At 49.2% G+C, this 22500-nt stretch overlaps 1 protein-coding gene across 1 annotated transcript in view; it reads left to right on the top strand.

The window, feature by feature from the left end:
• Window positions 1–22500, top strand: part of LOC121855881 — a gene marked incomplete at its 3' end in the record, with an annotated part of 50667 nt that overhangs the window by 20214 nt on the left and 7953 nt on the right. The window contains exons 5-10 of the mRNA XM_042351046.1: window positions 3874–4090; window positions 5169–5318; window positions 5666–5797; window positions 14684–14815; window positions 15203–15349; window positions 22197–22388. Of these exons, the coding sequence (XP_042206980.1) occupies window positions 3874–4090; window positions 5169–5318; window positions 5666–5797; window positions 14684–14815; window positions 15203–15349; window positions 22197–22388 (970 nt within the window). The remainder of the gene's footprint in view (window positions 1–3873; window positions 4091–5168; window positions 5319–5665; window positions 5798–14683; window positions 14816–15202; window positions 15350–22196; window positions 22389–22500) is intronic.

Below are 22500 nucleotides of genomic sequence, written 5' to 3'. Positions count from 1 at the left end.
GTGAGTGTAAGGTGGGTGGGTGTAAGGTGGGTGGTGTGGTGGTGGTGTAGGGTGGGTGGTGTAAGGTAGGTGGTGTGGTGGGAGGTGTAAGGTAGGTGAGTGTAAGGTAGGTGGTGTAAGGTGGGTGGTGTAAGGTAGGTGAGTGTAAGGTAGGTGGGGTGTAGGGTAGGTGGAGTGTAAGGTAGGTGGGTGTGGTAGGTGGGTGTAGGTGGTGGTGTAGGTAGGTGGTGAGTGTAAGGTAGGTGTGAGTGTAGGTAGGTGGTGTAAGGTAGGTGGTGTAAGGTAGGTTGTGTAAGGTGGGTGGGTGTGGTAGGTGGTGTGGGTGGGTGTGTAAGGTGGGTGTGGTGTGGGTAGGTGTGAGTGTGAAGGTGGGTGGTGTAAGGTAGGTGAGGTGTAAGGTAGGTGAGGTGTAAGGTAGGTGGGTGTAAGGGAGGTGAGTGTAAGGTGGGTGGTGTGGGTGGGTGGTGTGGGTAGGTGGTGTAGGGTAGGTGGTGTAAGGTGGGTGGTGTAAGGTAGGTGGGTGTAAGGTAGGTGGGTGTGGGTGGTGGTGTGGGTAGGTGTGAGGTGTAAGGTGGGTGGGTGTGGGTGGGTGGTGTTGGGTGGGTGGTGTAAGGTGGGTGGTGTAGGTGGGTGGAGTGTAAGGTGGGTGAGGTGTAGGTGGGTGGTGTAGGTGGGTGGGGTGGGTAGGTGAGTGTAGGTAGGTGGGTGTAGGTAGGTGAGGTGTAAGGTAGGTGGTTGGGGTGTAAGGTGGGTGAGTGTAAGGTTAGGTGAGTGTAAGGTAGGTGGTGTAAGGTATGGGTGAGTGTAAGGTGAGTGTAAGGTAGGTGAGTGTAAGGTAGGTGGGTGTAAGGTGGTGAGTGTAAGGTAGGTAGTGTAAGGTAGGTGAGTGTAAGGTAGGTGAGTGTAAGGTAGGTGTGTGGTGTAAGGTGGGTGAGGTGTAAGGTGGGTGGTGTAGGGTAGGTGAGTGTAAGGTAGGTGAGTGTAGGTGGGTGAGTGTAAGGTGGTGAGTGTAAGGTGGGTGGTGTAGGTAGGTGGGGTGGGTAGTGGTGTGGGTGGGTGGGTGTAGGTGGTGGTGTAGGTGGGTGTAAGGTAGGTGTGTGGGTGGGTGGTGTAAGGTAGGTGGAGTAAGGTGGGTGGTTGTAAGGATGGGTGGTGTAAGGTGGGTGGTGTGGTGGGTGGTTGTGGGTAGGTGAGTGTGGGTAGGTGGTGTAAGGTAGGTGAGTGTAAGGTAGGTGAAGGTGTAGGGTGGGTGGGGTGTAAGGTGGGTGAGTGTAAGGTGGGTGAGTGTAAGGTGGGTGGGTGTAAGGTAGGTGAGTGTGGTAGGTGAGTGTAGGTAGGTGAGTGTAAGGTAGGTGGGTGTGTAGGTAGGTGAGTGTAAGGTAGGTGAGTGTAAGGTAGGTGGGTGTAAGGTAGGTGAGTGTAAGGTGAGTGTAAGGTAGGTGGAGGTAGGTGGTGTAAGGTGGGTGGTGTAAGGTAGGTGAGTGTAGGTAGGTGGTGTAGGTAGGTGAGGTGTAAGGTGGTGAGTGTAAGGTAGGTGTGAGTGTAAGGTGGGTGGTGTAAGGTAGGTGAGGTGTAGGTAGGTGAGTTAGGGTAGGTGGTGTAAGGTGGGTGGTGTGGGTAGGTGGGTAAGGTGGGTAGGGTGGGTTGGGGTGGGGGTGTAAGGTGTGGGGTGAAGGTAGGTGAGGGTGGGTGGTGTAAGGTAGGTGGAGTGTAAGGTGGTGGGTGTAAGGTGGGTGAGAGTGTAGGTGGGTAGTGTAAGAGTAGGAGGGGTGTAAGGTAGGTGAGGTGTAAGGTAGGTGGGTGTAAGGTAGGTGAGGTGTAAGGTAGGTGGTGTAGGTAGGTGAGTGTAAGGTAGGTGGTGTAGGTAGGGGAGGTGTAAAGGTAGGTGGAGTGTAAGGAGGTGAGTGTAAGGTAGGTGGAGTGTAAGGTAGGTGAGTGTAAGGTAGGTGAGGTGTGGGTAGGTGAGTGTAAGGTAGGTGAGGTGTAAGGTAGGTGGGTGTAGGGTAGGTGAGTGTAAGGTAGATGGTGTAGGTAGGTGAGTGTAAGGTGGGTGGTGTAAGGTAGGTGAGTGTAAGGTGGGTGGTGTGAGGTGGTAGGTGAGTGTAAGGTGGGTGGTGTAAGGTGGGTGGTGTAAGGTGGGTGGTGTAAGGTAGGTGAGTGTAAGGGTGGGTGTAAGGTGGTGGTGTAGGTAGGTGGGTGTAAGGTAGGTGAGTGTAAGGTAGGTGGTGCAAGATGGGTGGTGTAAGGTAGGTGGTGTAGATAGGTGGTGTAAGGTAAGGTGAGTGTAAGGTGGGTGGTGTAAGGTAGGTGGTGTAAGGGTAGGTGGTTGGGTAGGTGGGGTAAGTAGGTGTGGGTGGGTGGTGTAAGGTGGGTAGGTGAGTGTAAGGTGGGTGAGTGTAGGTAGGTGGTGTAAGGTGGGTGGTGTAAGGTAGGTGGTGTAGGTAGGTGAGTGTGGGTAGGTGGTGTAAGGTAGGTGAGTGTAAGGTAGGTGGTGTAAGGTAGGTGAGTGTGGTAGGTGGTGTAGGTAGGTGGTGTAGGTGGGTGGTGTGGGTGGGTGAGTGTAGGTGGGTGTAAGGTGGGTGAGTGTGGGTGGGTGGGTGTGGGTGGGTGGTGTAAGGTGGTGAGTGTAGGTGGGTGGTGTAGGTGGGTGGTGTAAGGTGGGTGGTGTGGTGGGTGGTGTAGGTGGGTGGAGTAGAAGGTGGGTGAGTGTAAGGTAGGTGGTGTAGGTGGGTGAGTGTAAGGTAGGGTGTGGTGTAAGGTGGGGTGGTGCAAGGTAGGTGTAAGGTAGGTGAGTGTAAGGTAGGTGGGTGTAAGGTAGGTGTGGAGTGCAAGGGAGGTGGTGTGGGTGGGTGGAGTGTAAGGTGGTGTAAGGTGAGGTGAGTGTAAGGTAGGTGGGTGTAAGGTGGGTGAGTGTAAGGTGGGTAGTGTAAGTAGGAGAGTGTAAGGTAGGTGAGTGTAAGGTAGGTGAGTGTGAGTAGGTGGTGTAAGGTAGGTGAGGTGTAGGTGGGTGGTGTAAGGTAGGAGGGTGAAGGTAGGTGAGTGTAAGGTAGGTGAGTGTAAGGTAGGTGGGTGTAAGGTAGGTGGGTGTAAGGTAGGTGAGTGTAAGGTAGGTGAGTGTAAGGTAGGTGTGGTGTAAGGTAGGTGAGGTGTAAGGTAGGTGAGGTGTAAGGTATCATCTCCCCTCTTCCCACCTGTCCTTCTCTCCTCCTCCTTCTACCCTTCCTCCCACCTCCTCCTACACCCACCCTCCTCCCTCTTCCTTATCCTTCTCCCACTCTTCCTCCTCTTCCTCCTCCTTCTTCCTCCTCCTCCTCCTTATAACCAATAGAGTAAACGGCTCCTGCCTTGACAGCTATTAAGATCAAGACAAAGATAACAATTAGAAAGACAGGGAAGACAAATAAAGGTTTAAGAAAGAGAGAGAGAGCAATGAAGACAAGAAGAGACGTGACCAGGAGTTCGAACGAGGTACCCGAGATGAGAAGTTGACGTGGAGTTACGAGTCCAGTATCCGCTTACTGTGTGGGTTCGGGTACAGTTTGGGTTAGGTTAGGTTAGGTTAAGTTTAGGTTAGGTTGGGTTAGGTTAGGTTATGTTAGGTTAGGTTATGTTAGGTTAGGTTATGTTAGGTTAGGTTATGTTAGGTTATATTATGTTAGGATAGGTTAGGTTAGGTTAAGTTTAGGTTAGGTTGGGTTATGTTGGGTTATGTTGGGTTATATTATGTTAGGATAGGTTAGGTTAAGTTTAGGTTATGTTAAGTTGGGTCAGGTAGGTCAGTTTATGCTAGGTTAGGATATGTTAGGTCAGGTCAGGTCAGTTTATGTTAGGTTAGGTTACGCTGGACACCCTAATCTCACACTATCCCTCCAGGTGGCGTGGACGCATTACGGACAGTCTGGACGGGCCGTGTTGACGGTGGACGCTGCGGTCATCACCAGGAATGAGCGGGTGTCCCTGGTGAAGGAACAAGGGGGCGCCGCCTGGTCCCTGGTCATCAGAAACGTGACCACTAGTGACGAGGGCGACTACCTGTGTCAGGCCAACACTGTCCCGCCCAAGAAACTCTACTTCCATCTCTCTGTCCTGGGTGAACTGTCTGTCTGTCTGTCTGTCTGTCTGTCTATCTGTCTGTGTGTGTGTGTGTGTGTGTGTGTGTGTGTGTGTGTGTGTGTGTGTGTCTGTCTGCCTGTTTCTGTGTGTTTGTCTGTGTCAAGCCTCTCTCTCTCTCTCTCTCTCTCTCTCTCTCTCTCTCTCTCCCTCTCTCTCTCTCTCTCTCTCTCTCTCGTTCTCTCTCTCTCTCTCTCTCTCCCTCTCTCTCTCTCTCTCTCTCTCTCTCTCTCTCTCTCTCTCTCTCTCTCTCTCTCTCTCTCTCTCTCTCATGAGCCAGAATCTATTTAAAGCTTTTAGTGATGTCAATAAGACCTTACCTGACAATGGTGTGTATTAATAGACGGCTGTTGGCAGGTGTGGACTTACCTGTTCACTGAGTCTGCTAATTAGTGGAGTCTCATATGGATTTAACACCTTTATTATCATCATCACCATCATCATCATCCTCACTACCATCATCACCATCATCATCATCATTATCATCATCACTACCATCATCATCATCACTACCATCATCATCTTCACTACCATCATCATCATCATCTTCACTACCATCATCACCATCATCATCATCATCATCATCACTACCATCATCATCATCACTACCATCATCATCTTCACTACCATCACCATCATCATCATCATCATCATCACCATCACCATCATCATCATCATCCCACCACCACCATCACCATCACTACTACATCACCACCACCTACCATCATCATCACCACCACCATCACCATCACTACCATCACCACCACCACCACCACCACCATCATCATCACCACCACCACCATCATCATCACCACCATCACCATCATCACCATCACCACCACCATCACCACTATTGCCCATCACCTCCATCACCCATTGGTTAAGTTGGGTTAAATTACGTTTTTGGTTAAGTTAAATTAGGTTAGGTTAAATTAGGTTTTTTTTAGGTTAAATTACATAGGTTGGATTAGGTTAAATTAGGTTTAGGTTAGGTTAAATGAGGTTAAGCTAGATGTTAAACCTCTAGGTCGTTTAACATTGTTCCTGTGTGTTGACAGTGGCGCCCCGGATCACCTCCCCGCCAAAGGAGCAGGTGGTGGGGGAGGGTGACGAGGTGGTGCTCAGGTGTGGTGCGACAGGTGACCCCCATCCCTCCCTCACCTGGCGCAGGGAGGACCAGGCGCCATTCTCCCTCAACCAATCCTCAGGTAAGTCACGGAGGGAGGGAGGGTGAGAAGTAGGGAGGGTACTATGGAGGGAAGGAGGGTTGAAGGGAGAGAGGAGGAAGGGTGGGGAGGTGGGAGGGAAGGAAGGGAGTAGGGACTGAGGCAAGGATGGAGGGTGAAAGGAGGGAGGGTGGGGAGGTGGGAGGGTAGGATGGAGGGAAGGAAGTAGGGAAGGTTGAAGGGAGAGAGGAGGAAGGGTGGGGAGGTGGGAGGGAGGGAAGGAGGTAGGGACTAAGGAAGGGCTCGAGGGAGAGCGGAGGGATGGGTTCATATCTCCGTCCCCTCCCTCACACCACCATTACGTCTCCAACCCCTTGTATCTCCAACAGTGGTGGAGGAGGCCGCTGGGCCGCGTCTCCACCTGTCCTCCGTGACCCGGGAGACCAGCGGAGCCTTCCTATGTGTGGCCTCTAACGGCGTGCCTCCAGCTGTCTCCGCCCGAGTCCAGGTCTCCGTCAAGTGTGAGTACTTCCCCCTGAGACACACACACACACACACACACACTCACACACACACACACACAGGAACACAACCCTCTGGAGATCAACTTCAACAACCCGAATATATGAGACAGACTCACCTAAATTTTTGGCTCACTGGACATGGTAGATAGCTCTTGGCTCACGGCTCATCTCACCCAATAACTCACGTCTTGCCAACTCTTTCGTCTCACACCTTAGCTCAGGTCTCGTCTCACGCTTTGGCTTATGTCTCGCCTCACGCCTTGGCTCATGTCTCGTCTCACTCCTTGGCTCATGTCTCGTCTCACGCCTTTGCTCATGTCTCACCTCACGCCTTGGCTCATGTCTCGCCTCACGCCTTGGTTCATGTCTCGTCTCACGCCTTGGCTTATGTCTCGCCTCACTCCTTGGCTCATGTCTCGTCTCACGTCTTGACTCATGTCTCGTCTCACGTCTTGGCTCATGTCTCACCTCACGCCTTGGCTCATGTCTCGCGCCTCACGCCTTGGCTCATGTCTCACCTTACGTCTTGGCTCATGCCGTCTCACGTCTTGGCTCATGTCTCACCTCACGCCTTGGCTCTGTCTCACCTCGCGTCTTGACTCATGTGTCTCTCGTCTCGTCTTGGCTCATGTCTCACACACGCCTTGGCTCCAGGTCTCGCCTCGTCTTGGCTCATGTCTCACCTCGTCTTGGCTCATGTCTCACCTCCGTCTTGGCTCATGTCTCACCTCCCGTCTTGGCTCATGTCTCACCTCACGCCTTGGCCATGTCTCTCGCCTCGTCTTGGCTCATGTCTCACCTCCGTCTTGGCTCATGTCTCACCTCACGCCTTGGCTCATGTCTTGTCTCCTCCTTGGCTCATGTCTCGCCTCATGTCTTGACTCATGTCTCGTCTGACGCCTTGGCTCATGTCTCACCTCACGTCTTGGCTCATGTCTCACCCTCCCGTCTTGGCTCATGTCTCACCCTCACGTCTTGGCTCATATCTCACCTCCCGTCTTGACTCATGTCTCACCTCACGTCTTGGCTCTGTCTCACCTCGTCTTGGCTCATGTCTGCCTCACGCCTTGGCTCATGTCTCACCTCCGCCTTGGCTCATGTCTCACCTCACGTCCTTGACTCATGTCTCACCTCACGCCTTGGCTCATGTCTCACCTCACGCCTTGGCTCATGTCTCACCTCACGCCTTGGCTCATGTCTCACCCCCGTCTTGACTCATGTCTCACCTCTCCGTCTTGGCTCATGTCTCACCTCACGTCTTGGCTCATGTCTCACCTCACGCCTTGGCTCATGTCTCACCTCACGCCTTGGCTCATGTCTCACCTCACGCCTTGGCTCATGTCTCACCTCACGTCTTCGGCTCATGTGTCTCACCTCACGTCTTGGCTCATGTCTCACCTCACGTCTTGACTCATGTCTCACCTCACGCCTTGGCTCATGTCTCCTGCCTCACGCCTTGGCTCATGTCTCGCCTCACGCCTTGTCATGTCTCACCACCTCCCATCTTGGCTCATGTCTCACCTCACGTCTTGACTCATGTGTCTCACCTCAGCTCTGTCTCACCCCTCACGCCTTGGCTCATGTCATGCCTCACGCCTTGCAACCATGTCTCCACCTCGTTTTTGGCTCATGTCGCCTCACGTCTTGGCTCATGTCTCACCTCACGTCTTGACTCCTTCTCACCTCACGCCTTGGCTCATGTCTCGCCTCACGCCTTGGCTCATGTCTCACCTCACGTCTTGGCTCATGTCTCACCTCACGTCTTGGCTCATGTCGTCTCTCGCCTTGGCTCATGTCTCACCTCACGCCTTGGCTCATGTCTCTCACCTCACGCCTTGGCTCTGTCTCACCTCCCGTCTTGGCTCATGTCTCGTCTCTCGCCTTGGCTCATATATCTCGCCCTCACGCCTTGGCTCATGTCTCACTTCACGCGGCTCATGTCTGCCCTCGTCTTCGGCTCATGTCTCGTCTCTCTCGCCTTGGCTCATGTCTCGCCTCACGCCTTGCCTCATGTCTCCTGCCTCACGTCTTGGCTCATGTCTCACCTCCCGTCTTGGCTCATGTCTCGTCTCTCGCCTTGGCTCATGTCTCGCCTCCGCCTTGGCTCATGTCTCACCTCACGTCTTAGCTCATGTCTCACCTCACGTCTTGGCTCATGTCTCGTCTCTCGCCTTGGCTCATGTCTCACCTCCGCCTTGGCTCATGTCTCGCCTCACGCCTTGCTCATGTCTCGCCTCGTCTTGGCTCATGTCTCACCTCACGTTTTGGCTCATGTCTCGTCTCTCGCCTTGGCTCATGTCTCACCTCCGCCTTGGCTCATGTGTCTCACCTCACGCCTTGGCTCATGTCTCACCTCCCCGTCTTGGCTCATGTCTCGTCTCTCGCCTTGGCTCATGTCTCGCCTCACGCCTTGGCTCATGTCCTCACTTCACGCCTTGGCTCATCTCTCTCACCTCACGTCTTGACTCATGTCTCGTCTCTCGCCTTGGCTCATGTCTCGCCTCACGCCTTGGCTCATGTCTCACCTCACGTCTTGGCTCATGTCTCACCTCACGTCTTGGCTCATGTCTCCATCGCCTTGGCTCATGCTCTCGCCTCACGCCTTGGCTCATATGTCTCACCTCACGTCTTGGCTCATATTATCGCACCTCCCGTCTTGGCTCATGTCTCGTCTCTCGCCTTGGCTCATGTCTCACCTCACGCCTTGGCTCATGTCTCGCCCCTCACGCCTTGGCTCATGTCTCGCCCTCACGTCTTGGCTCATGTCTCACCTCCCGTCTTGACTCATGTCTCACCTCACGCCTTGGCTCATGTCTCGCCTCCGCCGTGGCTCATGTCTCACCTCACGTCTTGGCTCTGTCTCACCTCACGCCTTGGCTCATGTCTCGTCTCGCCTTGTCGCTTCTGTCTCACCTCACGCCTTGGCTCATGTGCTCTCACCTCACGTCTTGACTCATGTCTCACCTGCACGCTTGGCTCATCTCACCTCACGTCTTGGCTCATGTCTCACCTCACGTCTTGGCCTCGCTGTCTCACCTCCGTCTTGACTCATGTCTCCACCTCACGTCTTGACTCATGTCTCGCCTCCGCCTTGGCTCATGTCTCACCTCACGTCTTGACTCATGTCTCACCTCACGTCTTGACTCATGTCTCCTCACGCCTTGGCTCATGTCTCTCACCTCCGTCTTGGCTCATGTGTGTCTCACCTCACGTCTTGACTCATGTCTCACCTCACGCATTGGCTCATGCTCTGCGCCTCACACTTGTGACTCATGTCTCACCTCACGCATTAGCTCATGTCTCGCCTCACGTCTTGACTCATGTCTTTCACGCCTCACGCCTTGGCTCATGTCTCGTCTCACGTCTTGGCTCATGTCTCACCTCACGCATTGGCTCATGTCTCGCCCCTCACGCCTTGACTCATGTCTCCTCACGCCTTGGCTCATGTCTCTCATGCCTTGGCTCATGTCTCACCTCACGCCTTGGCTCATGTCTCACCTCACGTCTTGGCTCCTGTCTCGTCTCTCGCCTTGGCTCATATCTCGCCTCACGCCTTGGATCATGTCTCACTTCACGCCTTGGCTCATGTCTCACCTCACGTCCGGCTCATGTCCTCGTCTCTCGCCTTGGCTCATGTCTCGCCTCACGCCTTGCCTCATGTCTCACCTCACGTCTTGGCTCATGTCTCACCTCGTCTTGGCTCATGTCTCGTCTCTCGCCTTGGCTCATGTGTCTCGTCTCACGCCTTGGCTCATGTCTCACCTCCGTCTTGGCTCATGTGTCTCACCTCACGTCTTGGCTCATGTCTCGTCTCTCGCCTTGGCTCATGTCTCACCTCACGCCTTGGCTCATGTCTCGCCTCACGCCTTGGCTCGCTGTCTCGCCTCGTCTTGGCTCATATCTCACCTCACGTCTTGTCATGTCTCGTCTCTCGCCTTGGCTCATGTCTCACCTCACGCCTTGGCTCCTTGTCTCCACTCACGCCTTGGCTCTTCATCTCCACCCCCTCACGTCTTGGCTCATGTCTCGTCTCTCGCCTTGGCTCATGTCTCGCCTCACGCCTAGCCAGCTCATGTCTCCTTCACGCCTTGGCTCATCTCACCTCACGTCTTGGCTCATGTCTCGTCTCTCGCCTTGGCTCATGTCTCGCCTCACGCCTTGGCTCATATCTCACCTCACGTCTTGGCTCATGTCTCACCTCGTCTTGGCTCATGTCTCGTCTCGCCTTGGCTCATGTCTCGCCTCACGCCTTGGCTCATGTCTCACCTCACGTCTTGGCTCATGTCTCACCTCACGTCTTGGCTCATGTCTCGTCTCGCCTTGGCTCATGTCTCACCTCACGCCTTGGCTCATGTCTCGCCTCTACACTTGGCTCATGTCTCTCCTTTTCCGTCTTGGCTCATGTCTCTCACCTCACGTCTTGACTCATGTCTCACCTCCGCCTTGGCTCATGTCTCGCCTCACGCCGTGGCTCATGTCTCACCTCACGTCTTGGCTCATGTCTCACCTCACCTGGCTCATGTCTCGTCTCTCGCCTTAGCTCTCGCTGTCTCACCTCACGCCTTGGCTCATGTCTCACCTCACGTCTTGACCTCATATCTCACCTCACGCCTTGGCTCATGTGTCTCACCCCTCACGTCTTGGCTCATGTCTCACCTCCACGTCTTGGCTCATGTCTCACCTCACCTCTTGACTCATGTCTCACCCCTCCCGTTTTGACTCATGTGCTCTCACCTCGTCTTGACTCATGTCTCGCCTCACGCCTTGGCTCATGTCTCACCTCACGTCTTGACTCATGTCTCACCTCTTGTCTTGGCTCATGTGTCTCACCTCACGCCTTGGCTCATGTCTCCACCTCACGTCTTGACTCATGTCTCACCTCACGTCTTGACTCATGTCTCACCCCTCACTGCATTAGCTCATATGTCTCGCCTCCGCCTTGGCTCTGTCTCACCTCACGCATTGGCTCATGTCTCGCCTCACGTCTTGACTCATGTCTCGCCTCACGCCTTGGCTCATGTCTCGTCTCACGTCTTGACTCATGTCTCACCTCACGCATTGGCTCATGTCTCGCCTCACGCCTTGGCTCATGTCTCACCTCACGCCTTGGCTCATGTCTCACCTCATGCCTTGGCTCATGTCTCGCCTCACGCCGTGGCTCATGTCTCACTTCACGTCTTGACTCATGTCTCACCCTCACGCCTTGGCTCGTCTCGCCTCACGCCTTGACTCATGTCTCACCCCTCACGCCTTGGCTCATGTCTCGCCTCACGCCTTGACTCATGTGTCTCACCTCACGCCTTGTCATGTCTCACCTCACGCCTTGACTCATGTCTCACCTCACGCCTTGGCTCATGTGTCTCGCCTCACACGCCTTGACTCATGTCTGATCCACGCCTTGGCTCATGTCTCACCTCACGCCTTGACTCATGTCTCACCTCACGTCTTGGCTCATGTGTCTCACCTGCGCCTTGGCTCATGTCTCGCCCTCACGCCTTGGCTCATGTCTCACCTCACGCCTTGGCTCATGTCTCAATTATCTAGGGAGGTGCGAGACAAGTAAGCGCTCTAAGGTCATCAAAGTAACCACAGGTCATTGATGATAACATTTGATTAAGATCATTGTCTCTCTCCAGCTCTACCCCTGAGAGAGAGAGAGAGAGAGAGAGGTGAGTATTTCAGCTTACCCTCTCTCTCTCTCTCTCTCTCTCTCTCTCTCTCTCTCTCCCCAGTCCTGCATATTATCACACTCTCCCTGTCCTTTTCTTCCTGTCCTCTCACCGCCGCTCACTCTCCCCCCCGCCCTCACTCTCCCCGCCCTCACTCTCCCCTCCCTCATTCTCCCCCGCCCCTCCTCTCCCCGCCCCTCCCTCCCCTCTCCTTCCTCTTTATTCCTCTCAAACCCTCCTCCTGCTCATCTCTCCCCTCTCTCCCTCCCCTCCCCTCCTCCCCCTCCCTCCCTCCCCTCCCTCCCCTCTCCCTTCTGTATATAATCATCAAGACTTCCCCCTACCCACACACATCTTCACTCACATTTTCCATCATCAGAACTCGAGGCCTTGGCGCTCTATTTGTGGATGACATTCTGGGGTATATTGGTGGTGGGATGGTAATTGCGGGATAGTGGTGGGATAGTGGTGGGATGGTGGGATAATTGGTGGGATGGTGAATGGGATAATTGGTGGGATGGTGGTGGGATGGTGGTGGGACAGTGGGATGGTGAGGTGGGATGGTGGTGGGATGGTGGTGGGATGGTGGTGGGATGGTGGTGGGATGATGGTGCGACCCCAGTGGTGGAGATAGTGGTGGGATGGCAGTGGTGGGATGACCAATGGGATAATTGGTGGGATAGTGTTAGGGGTGGCAGTGGGATGATATTAATTGGAGATGGTGGTGGGATAGTGGTGGGATGGTGGTGGGATGGTGGTGGGATAATTGGGATGGTGGTGGGATAGTGGGATGGTGGTGGGATGGTGGTAGGATAGTGGTGGAGTGGTGGTGCAGGATAGTGGTGGGATAATTGGTGGGATAGTGGTGGGATGGTGGTGGGATAGTGGTGGTGGGATGGTGGTGGGATGGTGGTGGGATAGTGAACGGGATGGTGGTGGGATAGTGTTGGGATGGTGGTGCGGGATAGTGGTGGGATGGTGGTGGGATAGTGGTGGGATGGTGGTGGGACCAGTGGTGGGATGGTGGTGGGATAGTGGTGGGATAGTGGTGGGATGGTGGTGGGATAGTGGTGGGATGGTGGTGGGATAATTAATTAAGGATAATTGGTGGGATAGTGGGATGGTGAAATTGCAGGATGGTGGTGGGATAGTGGGATGGTGGTGGGATGGTGGTGGGATAGCGGTGGGATAGTGGTGGGATGGTGGTGGGATAGTAGTGGGATGGTGGTGGGTTGTGGCGGTGTTGGGATGATGGTGGGACGGTGGTGGGATAGTGGTGGGATGGTGGTGGGATAGTGGTGGATGGTGGTGGGATGGTGGTGCAGGATAATTGGGATGGTGGTGGGATGGTGGTGGGATAGTGGGATGGTGGTGGGATGGTGGTGGGATGGCGGTGGGATAGTGGTGGGATGGTGGTGCAGGATAGTAGTGGGATGGTGGTGGGATGGCGGTGGGATGGTGGTGGTGGGATGGTGGTGGGATGATGGTGAGATAATTGGGATAGTGGTGGGATGGTGTGGTGGGATAATTGTGGTGGGATAATAGTGGATGTGGTGGGATGGTGGTGGGATAGTGGGATGGTGGTGGGATGGTGGTGTGGGATGGCAGTGGGATGGTGGTGCGTGGTGGTGGGATAGTGGTAGGGATGGTGGTGCGGGATAGTGGTGGGATGGTGGTGGGATGGTGGTGGGATAGTGGGATGGTGGTGGGATGGTGGTGGGATAATTAAGGGATGGTGAACTGGGATGGTGGTGGGATGGTGGTGGGATGGCAGTGATGGGGATGGTGGTGGGATGGTGGTGGGATGATGGTGGGATGGTGGTGGGATAGTGGTGGGATGGCATTGGGATAGTGTGGTGGGATGGCGGTGGGATAGTGGTGGGATGGTGTGGATAGTGGGATGGTGGTGGGATGGTGGTGGGATAGTGGGATGGTGGTGGGATGGTGGTGGGATGAAGTGGGATGGTGAGGATGGATGTATGGAGGTGATAATGGAATGGAAGTGATGGTGGGATGGAACACAGCAAGGGGTTCTGTTTTCCCTCTATTTTATTACTCCCTCTCTCTCTCTCCCTCTCATACCTCCCTCTCTCTCCCTCCCTCTCCCTCCCTCCCTCACCCATCACCTTTTAGAAATAGCTCCACTAATTTTCAAACTGCTTCTTCATAATGTTATATAAACCAACACTGACAAAGTTTCATTCCAATCCGCCAAGTGTTTTTCAAGTTATGGCCAAGAGGAACAACACCCAGATGACGTCAAGGAGGTGGTGTGTGTGTGTGTGTGTGTGTGTGTGTGTGTGTGTGTGTGTGTGTGTGTGTGTGTGTGTGTGTGTGTGTTTCTCATCGTCTAAGTCCTCCGCTACAATAAGTCTTAACCGTCTTAGTTGTTAAGGCTCCATAAGACGCCATCAAGCGCCTCAATACGACACCTTTAACGCGGTATTAAGGTAATGCGACATAATTTAATGATTCATATTGCGAATTAAACCAAACCTTTGATGTTTAATCTGAGTTAGTTTCCTCTCTAAACAAGGACAAAGCTAAAGTGAATAGCTGAGTGGTTTAACACACACACACACACACACACACACACACACACACACACAGATATAGTTATTACACTAATCATGAATAGTTATGTAATAGCGATAATTTCTATGTATTTTTCTAAACTTGTAATTAACCATAGACAATTATATAGCTGGTCCGTGGGTCGCTGGGGGCCGGGCACTCCTAGTCGACCCAGCTGTAAATGGATTAGTTGTGTGTGTGTGTGTGTGTGTGTGTGTGTGTGTGTGTGTGTGTGTGTGTGTGTGTGTGTGTGTGTGTTAGGTTTTCAGGCATTTTGTGTGCACAGTCAGTAAAAAATGTCTCTGTAGCTGTAGTTTATATTATTGTATTATGTAGCTGATATATTATGTCAACAACAACAAAAACAACAACCACAACAAAAATAACAACAGCAACAATAAATACTTCAGCAATAACAAACAAAAACAAGAACAATAATAATAATAACAACAACAAAAATAACTATAATAACAAGAACAAAAGTAATAACAATAACAACAATAACAACAACAGTACCAACCACAAGAACAATAACAAAAACAAGAACAATAACAATTAAAACAAGTATTTCATAATAATCCTCCCAGTACGTGTCATTATATTACAGTCAATAGTTCATAATACATTTTGTACATTACAGTCGCGCCCGAGATGGTGGAGGAGGGCGGTGGCGTGGTGTGGGCGTGGGTGGGGGCGCGGGCAGTGTTGGCGTGTCAGTACCGCGCCTGGCCCGCCCCTACTGTCACCTGGACCAGAGACGGCGTCATACAGGGTCAGTACCTAACCTAACCTAACCTAACCTAACCTAACCTAACCTAACCTAACCTAGCATAACCTAACCTAGCATAACCTAACCTAACCTAACCTAACCTAACCTAACCTAACCTAGCATAACCTAACCTAACCTAACCTAACCTAACCTAACCTAACCTAACCTAACCTAGCATAACCTCAGCAAAATTAAAATATATATGAATCCATCTCTTCAAAAAAGGATAAAATATTAATAATAATAATAATAATAATAATAATAATAATAATAATAATAATAATAATTATAATAATAATAATAATAATAATAATAATAATAATTATAATAATAATAATAATAATAATGACGATGATGATGATAATAGACACGCCTCATTGTCTCCTCCAGGGGGTTCAGTCGAGAGCTGGGAGGCCCTTGGAGGTTCGGGTAGCTCCAAATTAGTGATACCATCCGTGGGGCCTCAGAGCCTTGGAGTCTACCGCTGCCAAGTGACCAACCCTCTCGGTACCAGCTCCAGTCAGCACAACCTCTTGGGTGAGTGTCTGTCTATCTGTCTGTCTGTCTGTCTGTCTGTCTGTCTGTCTGTCTGTTGAACTGTCTGTCTGTCTGTTGAACTGTCTGTCTGTCTGTCTGTTGAACTGTCTGTCTCTCTGTTGAACTGTCTGTCTGTCTGTCTGTTGAACTGTCTGTCTCTCTGTTGAACTGTCTGTCTGTCTGTTGAATTGACCTCGTAAATTTATTTACAGAATCATTAGACACGGGAGTTGTGACAGACTTGTGGAAACAGGCAAATGTAGTACCCATATTCAAAAAGGGAGAGAGAGCATCAGTGTCAAATTACTGGCCGATCAGTTTGACGTCAGTAGTGGGGAAATTTCTTGAATCAATTATAGCAGATGGCATCCGATCGCATCTAGAGAAAAGCAAATTAATCTACGACTCTCAACATGGGTTTACAAAGGGAAAATCTTGTCTAACAAATCTGTTGACGTTTTTTAGGAAAGTCTTCGAGGTAGTAGTTAATGACGAAAATTACGATGTTATTTACTTAGACTTTGGCAAAGCTTTTGACAGAGTACCGCATCAGAGGCTTCTGAGAAAAGTTAAGGCTCATGGTATCGAGGGGAAAGTTTTAAATTGGATAAAATCATGGCTCACCGATAGAACACAGAGGGTCAGCGTAGATGGTGTTAAATCTGAGTGAGGCCGTGTAACCAGTGGGGTTCCCCAGGGGTCAGTACTAGGCCCACTCTTGTTCATAATCTACATAAACGATCTAGATACTGGGATCAGCAGTGACATAAGCAAGTTTGCGGATGACACCAAAATAGGGCGGCAGATTAATTCAGGGCAGGATGCAAATGCATTACAGGAGGATCTAAATAAACTGCAGGGGTGGTCTGAAAAATGGCAAATGAAATTCAACACCAGCAAGTGCAGCGTACTTATATTGGAAGAACAAATACTGTCAATGTATACAGCCTTAACAACATCAACCTAGAGAAGTCGACTTGTCAAAGAGACCTAGGGGTACTTGTAAGCCCGGACCTACGGCCTAGAAAACAGTGCGTTAATGTTCGAAATAAGGCAAACAGAGTATTGGGTTTTATATCTAGAAGTGTAAGTAATAAGAGTGCAGAGGTCTTATTGCAACTATATCTTGCGCTAGTCAGGCCGCACTTCGATTATGCGGTTCAGTTCTGGTGCCCTTATTATAGAATGGATATCAATTCACTAGAGTCGGTGCAGCGAAGAATGACGAAAATGATTCCGGGACTTAGAAACCTTCCATATCAGGATAGGTTAAAGAAACTAAACTTGCATTCCCTAGAAAGACGAAGAGTGCGGGGAGATATGATAGAAGTATTTAAGTGGGTGAAAGGTATCAATAAAGGGGATATAGATAAAGTTCTTATAATATCTGAGCAGGATAGGACTCGGAGCAACGGATTTAAGTTGGATAAGTTTAGGTTTAGGAGGGAGATAGGAAGGAACTGGATCACCAATAGGGTGGTAGACGAGTGGAACAAGCTTAGCAACTCTGTAGTAAGTGCTGGAACGCTGGAAAGTTTTAAAAGGAGGCTAGATAGATTCATGGATGATAGAGAGTGGTAGTAACTCTCGACAGGAGCTGCCATGCACAGGCCAACCGGCCTATTGCAGACTCCTTATTTTCTTATGTTCTTATGTTCTATGTCTGTTGAACTGTCTGTCTGTCTATCTGTTGAACTGTCTGTCTGTCTATCTGTTGAACTGTCTGTCTGTCTATCTGTTGAACTGTCTGTCTGTCTATCTGTTTATTTGTTTGTCTGTCCTCCTGTGGATGAACGGCTCTAGTCAACTTAGATATAAATGGGAAACCTACTTTTTCAGTCAGGTCAGGTCAGGCCAGGTCAGGTTAAGTTAAGTTAGGTCAGGTCAGGTCAGGTTAAGTTAAGTCAGGTCAGGTCAGGTCAGGTTAAGTTAAGTTAGGTCAGGTCAGGTCAGGTTAAGTAAGTTAGGTCAGGTCAGGTCAGGTTAAGTTAGGTCAGGTCAGGTTAAGTTAAGTCAGGTCAGGTTAAGTTAAGTTAGGTCAGGTCAGGTTAAGTTAAGTTAGATCAGGTCAGGTCAGGTTAGATCAGGTTAAATTAGGTTAGGTTTGGTTAGTTTAGGATAGGTTAGAATTAGGTTAGGTTAGGTTAGGTCAGGTTAGGTTAGGTTAGGTTAGGTTAGGTTAGGTTAGGTTAGGTTACCAAAAGTCATAAATATATTTCTTCACCGTGCTGTTTGAGTTGCCAGACGCTTCCTCTTGTTTAGTTTCCTGTTTCTTTCTCACTCCCAGTAGGTGAGAGAGTGAGCTAACTCACTTCTCCTCCGGCTAAGTGTGTGTCAGACTCGGCACGAAACAGATCAATCAAGTTGTTTTTGCTTGGAGAGAGAGAGAGAGAGAGAGAGAGAGAGAGAGAGAGAGAGAGAGAGAGAGAGAGAGAGAGATCAGGTGTGCGCGTGTAAGCCGGTTTTCGGTTTTGATGTGCTTGTGCTTGTGCTTGAGAGAGAGAGAGAGAGAGAGAGAGAGAGAGAGAGAGAGAGAGAGAGAGAGACCCTCAGCCCCCAACAAAAGGGATTGGATCAATCAGAAGATGCTGAGGTAGTTTGTAATCCCTTTATGGGGAGAGGGAGGAGGCAAAAATGGCTAATCAGGGGGCTGCCATCCACTTCCTCCCTGCTGAATGACGGTAACACACTGTTGATACCCACACACACACACACACACACACACACCTACACACACACACACACACACCTACACACACACACACACACACACACACACACACACACACACCTACACACACACACAAACCTACACAGACACAGACATAATACACACACGCACACATACGCACAACGCTCACACACACACACACACACACACACAGACACACACACACTGACACTCACACACACACACACACTCTACACACACACATGCATACCTACACACACACACACACACAATAAAGGGTTAGGATTTCTGTTAGGGTCTGGGTTATGTTAAATTAGGCAAACTTAGGTTAATTTAGATTAAATTGGGCTAAGTTAAGTTACATCAAGTTGGCCCTAACCTAACCTAACCTAACCAAGACAGATTTTTCTTCATCGTCTTAATTAAATCCGGCTGTAAGTGTAATATCATCCGGCTGTAAGTGTAATATCATCCGGCTGTAAGTGTAATATCATCTGGCTGTTAGTGTAATATCATCCGGCTGTTAGTGTAATATCATCCGGCTGTTAGTGTAATATCATCCGGCTGTTAGTGTAATATCATCCGGCTGTAGTAATATCATCCGCTGTAAGTGTAATATCATCCGGCTGTTAGTGTGTAATATCATCCGGCTGTTAGTGTAATATCATCCGGCTGTTAGTGTAATATCATCCGGCTGTTAGTGTAATATCATCCGGCTGTTAGTGTAATATCATCCGGCTGTTAGTGTAATATCATCCGGCTGTTAGTGTAATATCATCCGGCTGTTAGTGTAATATCATCCGGCTGTTAGTGTAATATCATCCGGCTGTAGGTCAGGAATTAATCACACCTCGCCGTCAGTAGGTCACTTTTTCCCCGGCAGCAGAAGGAGGTGTTGAGACGCTCTGTAATTATGGTAATGGAAGGTGAGAAAGAGACACTGAGAGACACACTGAGAGACACACTGAGAGACACACTGAGGGACACACTGAGAGAGACACTGAGAGAGACACTGAGAGATAAATGGCGCTTTATTTCTCACTTACCTGTTACTTATTCCCTCCGTGCTGTGAATCACTACTACCACCACTACTACCATAACTACCACCATTATTACCACCATCACTACTACTACTACTACTATCATCACTACCACTAATATTACTACTACTACCATCACTATCACCACTACCACTAACATTACAGCTACTACTACTACTACTACTACTACTACCACCACCAGCGCTACCACCTCCAACACTACTACTACCGCCATCACTACCACCGCCAACACTACTACTACCATCACTACCACCACCAACACTACCACCACCAACACTACTACTACCATCACTACCACCATTACTACAGGTACAGTAACTCCCAAGTAGTGACAGTATCATTGAAAACGCAATATACAGGTACAAGTATAAAGTACAGGTACAGTAATTAACCATATACAAGTTTAAAGTACAGGTACAGTAATTTACCAGATACAGGTATAAAGTACAGGTTCAGTAATTAACCAGATACAGCTGCATTATACAACAGTGGTACCAATACATTCACGAGATTTATTCACAAATGACAAAATAAGTTGTGAGTAATGTTCCTGGAGGTAAAAGTCGTCAGTGAATAATGTGGCCCACCTGTACATACTAATCCCCCTAATGAATGAATAAGTCTTCTTGCATAATACGTGAATAAATAAGACTTCTCCTCCTTATACAATTTTACGAGTGAATAATATTAACCCCTACATAATAGAGTGAATAAGGGTTCCCATACATAATACTCCGGTGAATAAAGCCGCGCTCCCCTAAGGCCTATAAGCTAGAGTCAGTCTTGTCATAAGGGGGGAAGGTATTAAGTGAGACTAACGTTCACTCTGTCAACCCTCCTCCTCCTCCTTCTCTTCCTCTTCTTCCTCCTCCTCCTCCTCCTTCTCTTCCTCTTCTTCCTCCTCTCTTACTCCTCTTCTTCTTCTTCCTCCTCCTCCTCCTCCTTATCCTTTCCTACCAGGTTAAGTTAGGTTAGGTTTGGTTAAGGTAAGTTAAGTTCGGTTAAGTTTAGGTTAAGGTTAAGGTAAGTTAAGTTCGGTTAAGTTTAGGTTAGGTTAAGGTAAGCTAAGTTAGGTTAAGGTTAGGTTAAGGTAAGCTAAGTTAGGTTAAGGTTAGGTTAAGGTTAAGGTAAGCTAAGTTAGGTTAAGGTTAGGTTAAGGTAAGCTAAGTTAGGTTAAGGTTAAGTTAGGTGAATAAATGATATACTCATTACGTCACCCGTATAAATGATGACTAGGAAAACTCCATAGCGATGCAGAACAACATATTAGTTGTAATGATTCGTGTAATAATAATAAATAATAATAAACTGTTTATTAATAGAGTTGCAGCCGGTGGCTGTGTGTGTGTGTATGTATGTTTGTGCGTGTGTGTGTGTGTGTGTGTGTGTGTGTGTGTATGTGTGTGTGTGTGTGTGTGTAGTTGTGTGTGTGTGTGTGTGTGTGTGTGTGTGTGTGTGTTGTGCGTGTGTGTGTGTGTGTTTGTGTGTGTGTGCGTGTGTGTTTGTGTGTGTGTGTGCGTGTTTTTTTGTGTGCGTGTGTGTCCGTGTGAAAGAAGCTGTGACAAAGTGTGAGTGGCCGTTCGACACGGGAAATTGTCCACAATATTTACGAGGTGGAAACTCACCTTCACCGTGCACGATAATTTCTGTTTTCCCTCACTTAATTAATTGGATTAACTGGGTGTAGGTGGATGAATGTTGGTGGCTGTAAGGGTGTAGGCGGATGAGTGTTGGTGGGTGTGTAAGGGTGTAGGCGGATGAGTGTTGGTGGGTGTGTAAGGGTGTAAGCGAGGTGTGTTGTATAGCGTGAGACAAGTGTGTACAACGCGCGGAAAGTGAGGGAGAGTGTGTTTCCTCTGTGTTCTTTGTGTGTGTGCGTGTGTGTGTGTGTGTGTGTGTGAACGTATCTAGTTAATGTAGAGTATCAGTGTTAATTTTGTCTCCTAACTGATGCTAAGTAAATGTATCTAGTTAAGGTAGAGTCTCAGTGTTAATTTTGTCTCCTAACTGATGCTAAGTAAATGTATCTAGTTAATGTAGAGTATCAGTGTTAATTTTGTCTCCTAACTGATGCTAAGTAAATGTATCTAGTTAAGGTAGAGTCTCAGTGTTAATTTTGTCTCCTAACTGATGCTAAGTAAATGTATCTAGTTAATGTAGAGTCTCAGTGTTAATTTTGTCTCCTAACTGGTGCTAAGTAAATGTATCTAGTTAAGGTAGAGTCTCAGTGTTAATTTTGTCTCCTAACTGGTGCTAAGTGAACGTTTCTAGTTAAGGTAGAGTCTCAGTGTTAATTTTGTCTCCTAACTGATGCTAAGTAAATGTATCTAGTTAAGGTAGAGTCTCAGTGTTAATTTTGTCTCCTAACTGGTGCTAAGTGAACGTATCTAGTTAAGGTAGAGTCTCAGTGTTAATTTTGTCTCCTAGCTGGTGCTAAGTGAACGTATCTAGTTAAGGTAGAGTCTCAGTGTTAATTTTGTCTCCTAACTGGTGCTAAATGAACGTATCTAGTTAAGGTAGAGTCTCAGTGTTAATTTTGTCTCCTAACTGGTGCTAAGTCAACGTATCTAGTTAAGGTAGAGTCTCAGTGTTAATTTTGTCTCCTAACTGATGCTAAGTGAACGTATCTAGTTAAGGTAGAGTCTCATAAAATTGTTTGTTATATTTTTATTTTATTTTCGTGTTTCAGATTAAGTCACTCCGTTTAGCACATTCTTATGTCTTTATTTACAAGGGATATTTATTGTACGACCTTTGGTGAATCTGACACCTGGGTATTAATTACTCTCAGGTTAATGAAGGAACACCTGACACCTTCTACACCTGTATTCAGTCCCGCCACTTGTACCAACCACCATCACTACTACTACTACTACTACTACTACTACTACTACTACTACTACTACTACTACTACTACTACTACTACTACTACTACTACTACTAACATTACTAACATTACCACTTGTACCTACCATCACTACCATCACTACTACCGCCGTCATCACTAACCACCATCTTTCATCACCACCATCACCACTAAAATAACACACCACCTAATAGAGTTTATGATGACACAATATATCTGCCAACAGAGCTCTCGACCACCACCACCACCACCACCACCAGTACGATAATCTCTCCGAAGCCTCCGGCAACACACACCAACAGACACCTTTTTGAAGATCAAGTAGAAGGGAAAGTGTTGGAAAAGACATCGGTGTCGTCTTCCTCGTCTTCCTCGTCTTCGTCTTCCTCCTCGTCTTCGTCTTCGTCGTCCAGGCAGCGTAAGTGAAGCATCAAAGTCAAGCGTCTGGCACCAGCTACGACTGTGTGAATTTTTCCAACTATTTTTGCCAAAGGAAATGTTTAATAAAGTGTGTGTGTGTGTGTGTGTGT

The sequence above is a fragment of the Homarus americanus genome, unplaced genomic scaffold, assembly GCF_018991925.1.
Source record: "Homarus americanus isolate GMGI-L3 unplaced genomic scaffold, GMGI_Hamer_2.0 scaffold2071, whole genome shotgun sequence".
In the NCBI taxonomy this organism is placed as follows: Eukaryota; Metazoa; Arthropoda; class Malacostraca; order Decapoda; family Nephropidae; genus Homarus; species Homarus americanus.
Note: the sequence above shows the minus strand (reverse complement) of the source record. Positions and strands in the feature narration are given on the sequence as shown.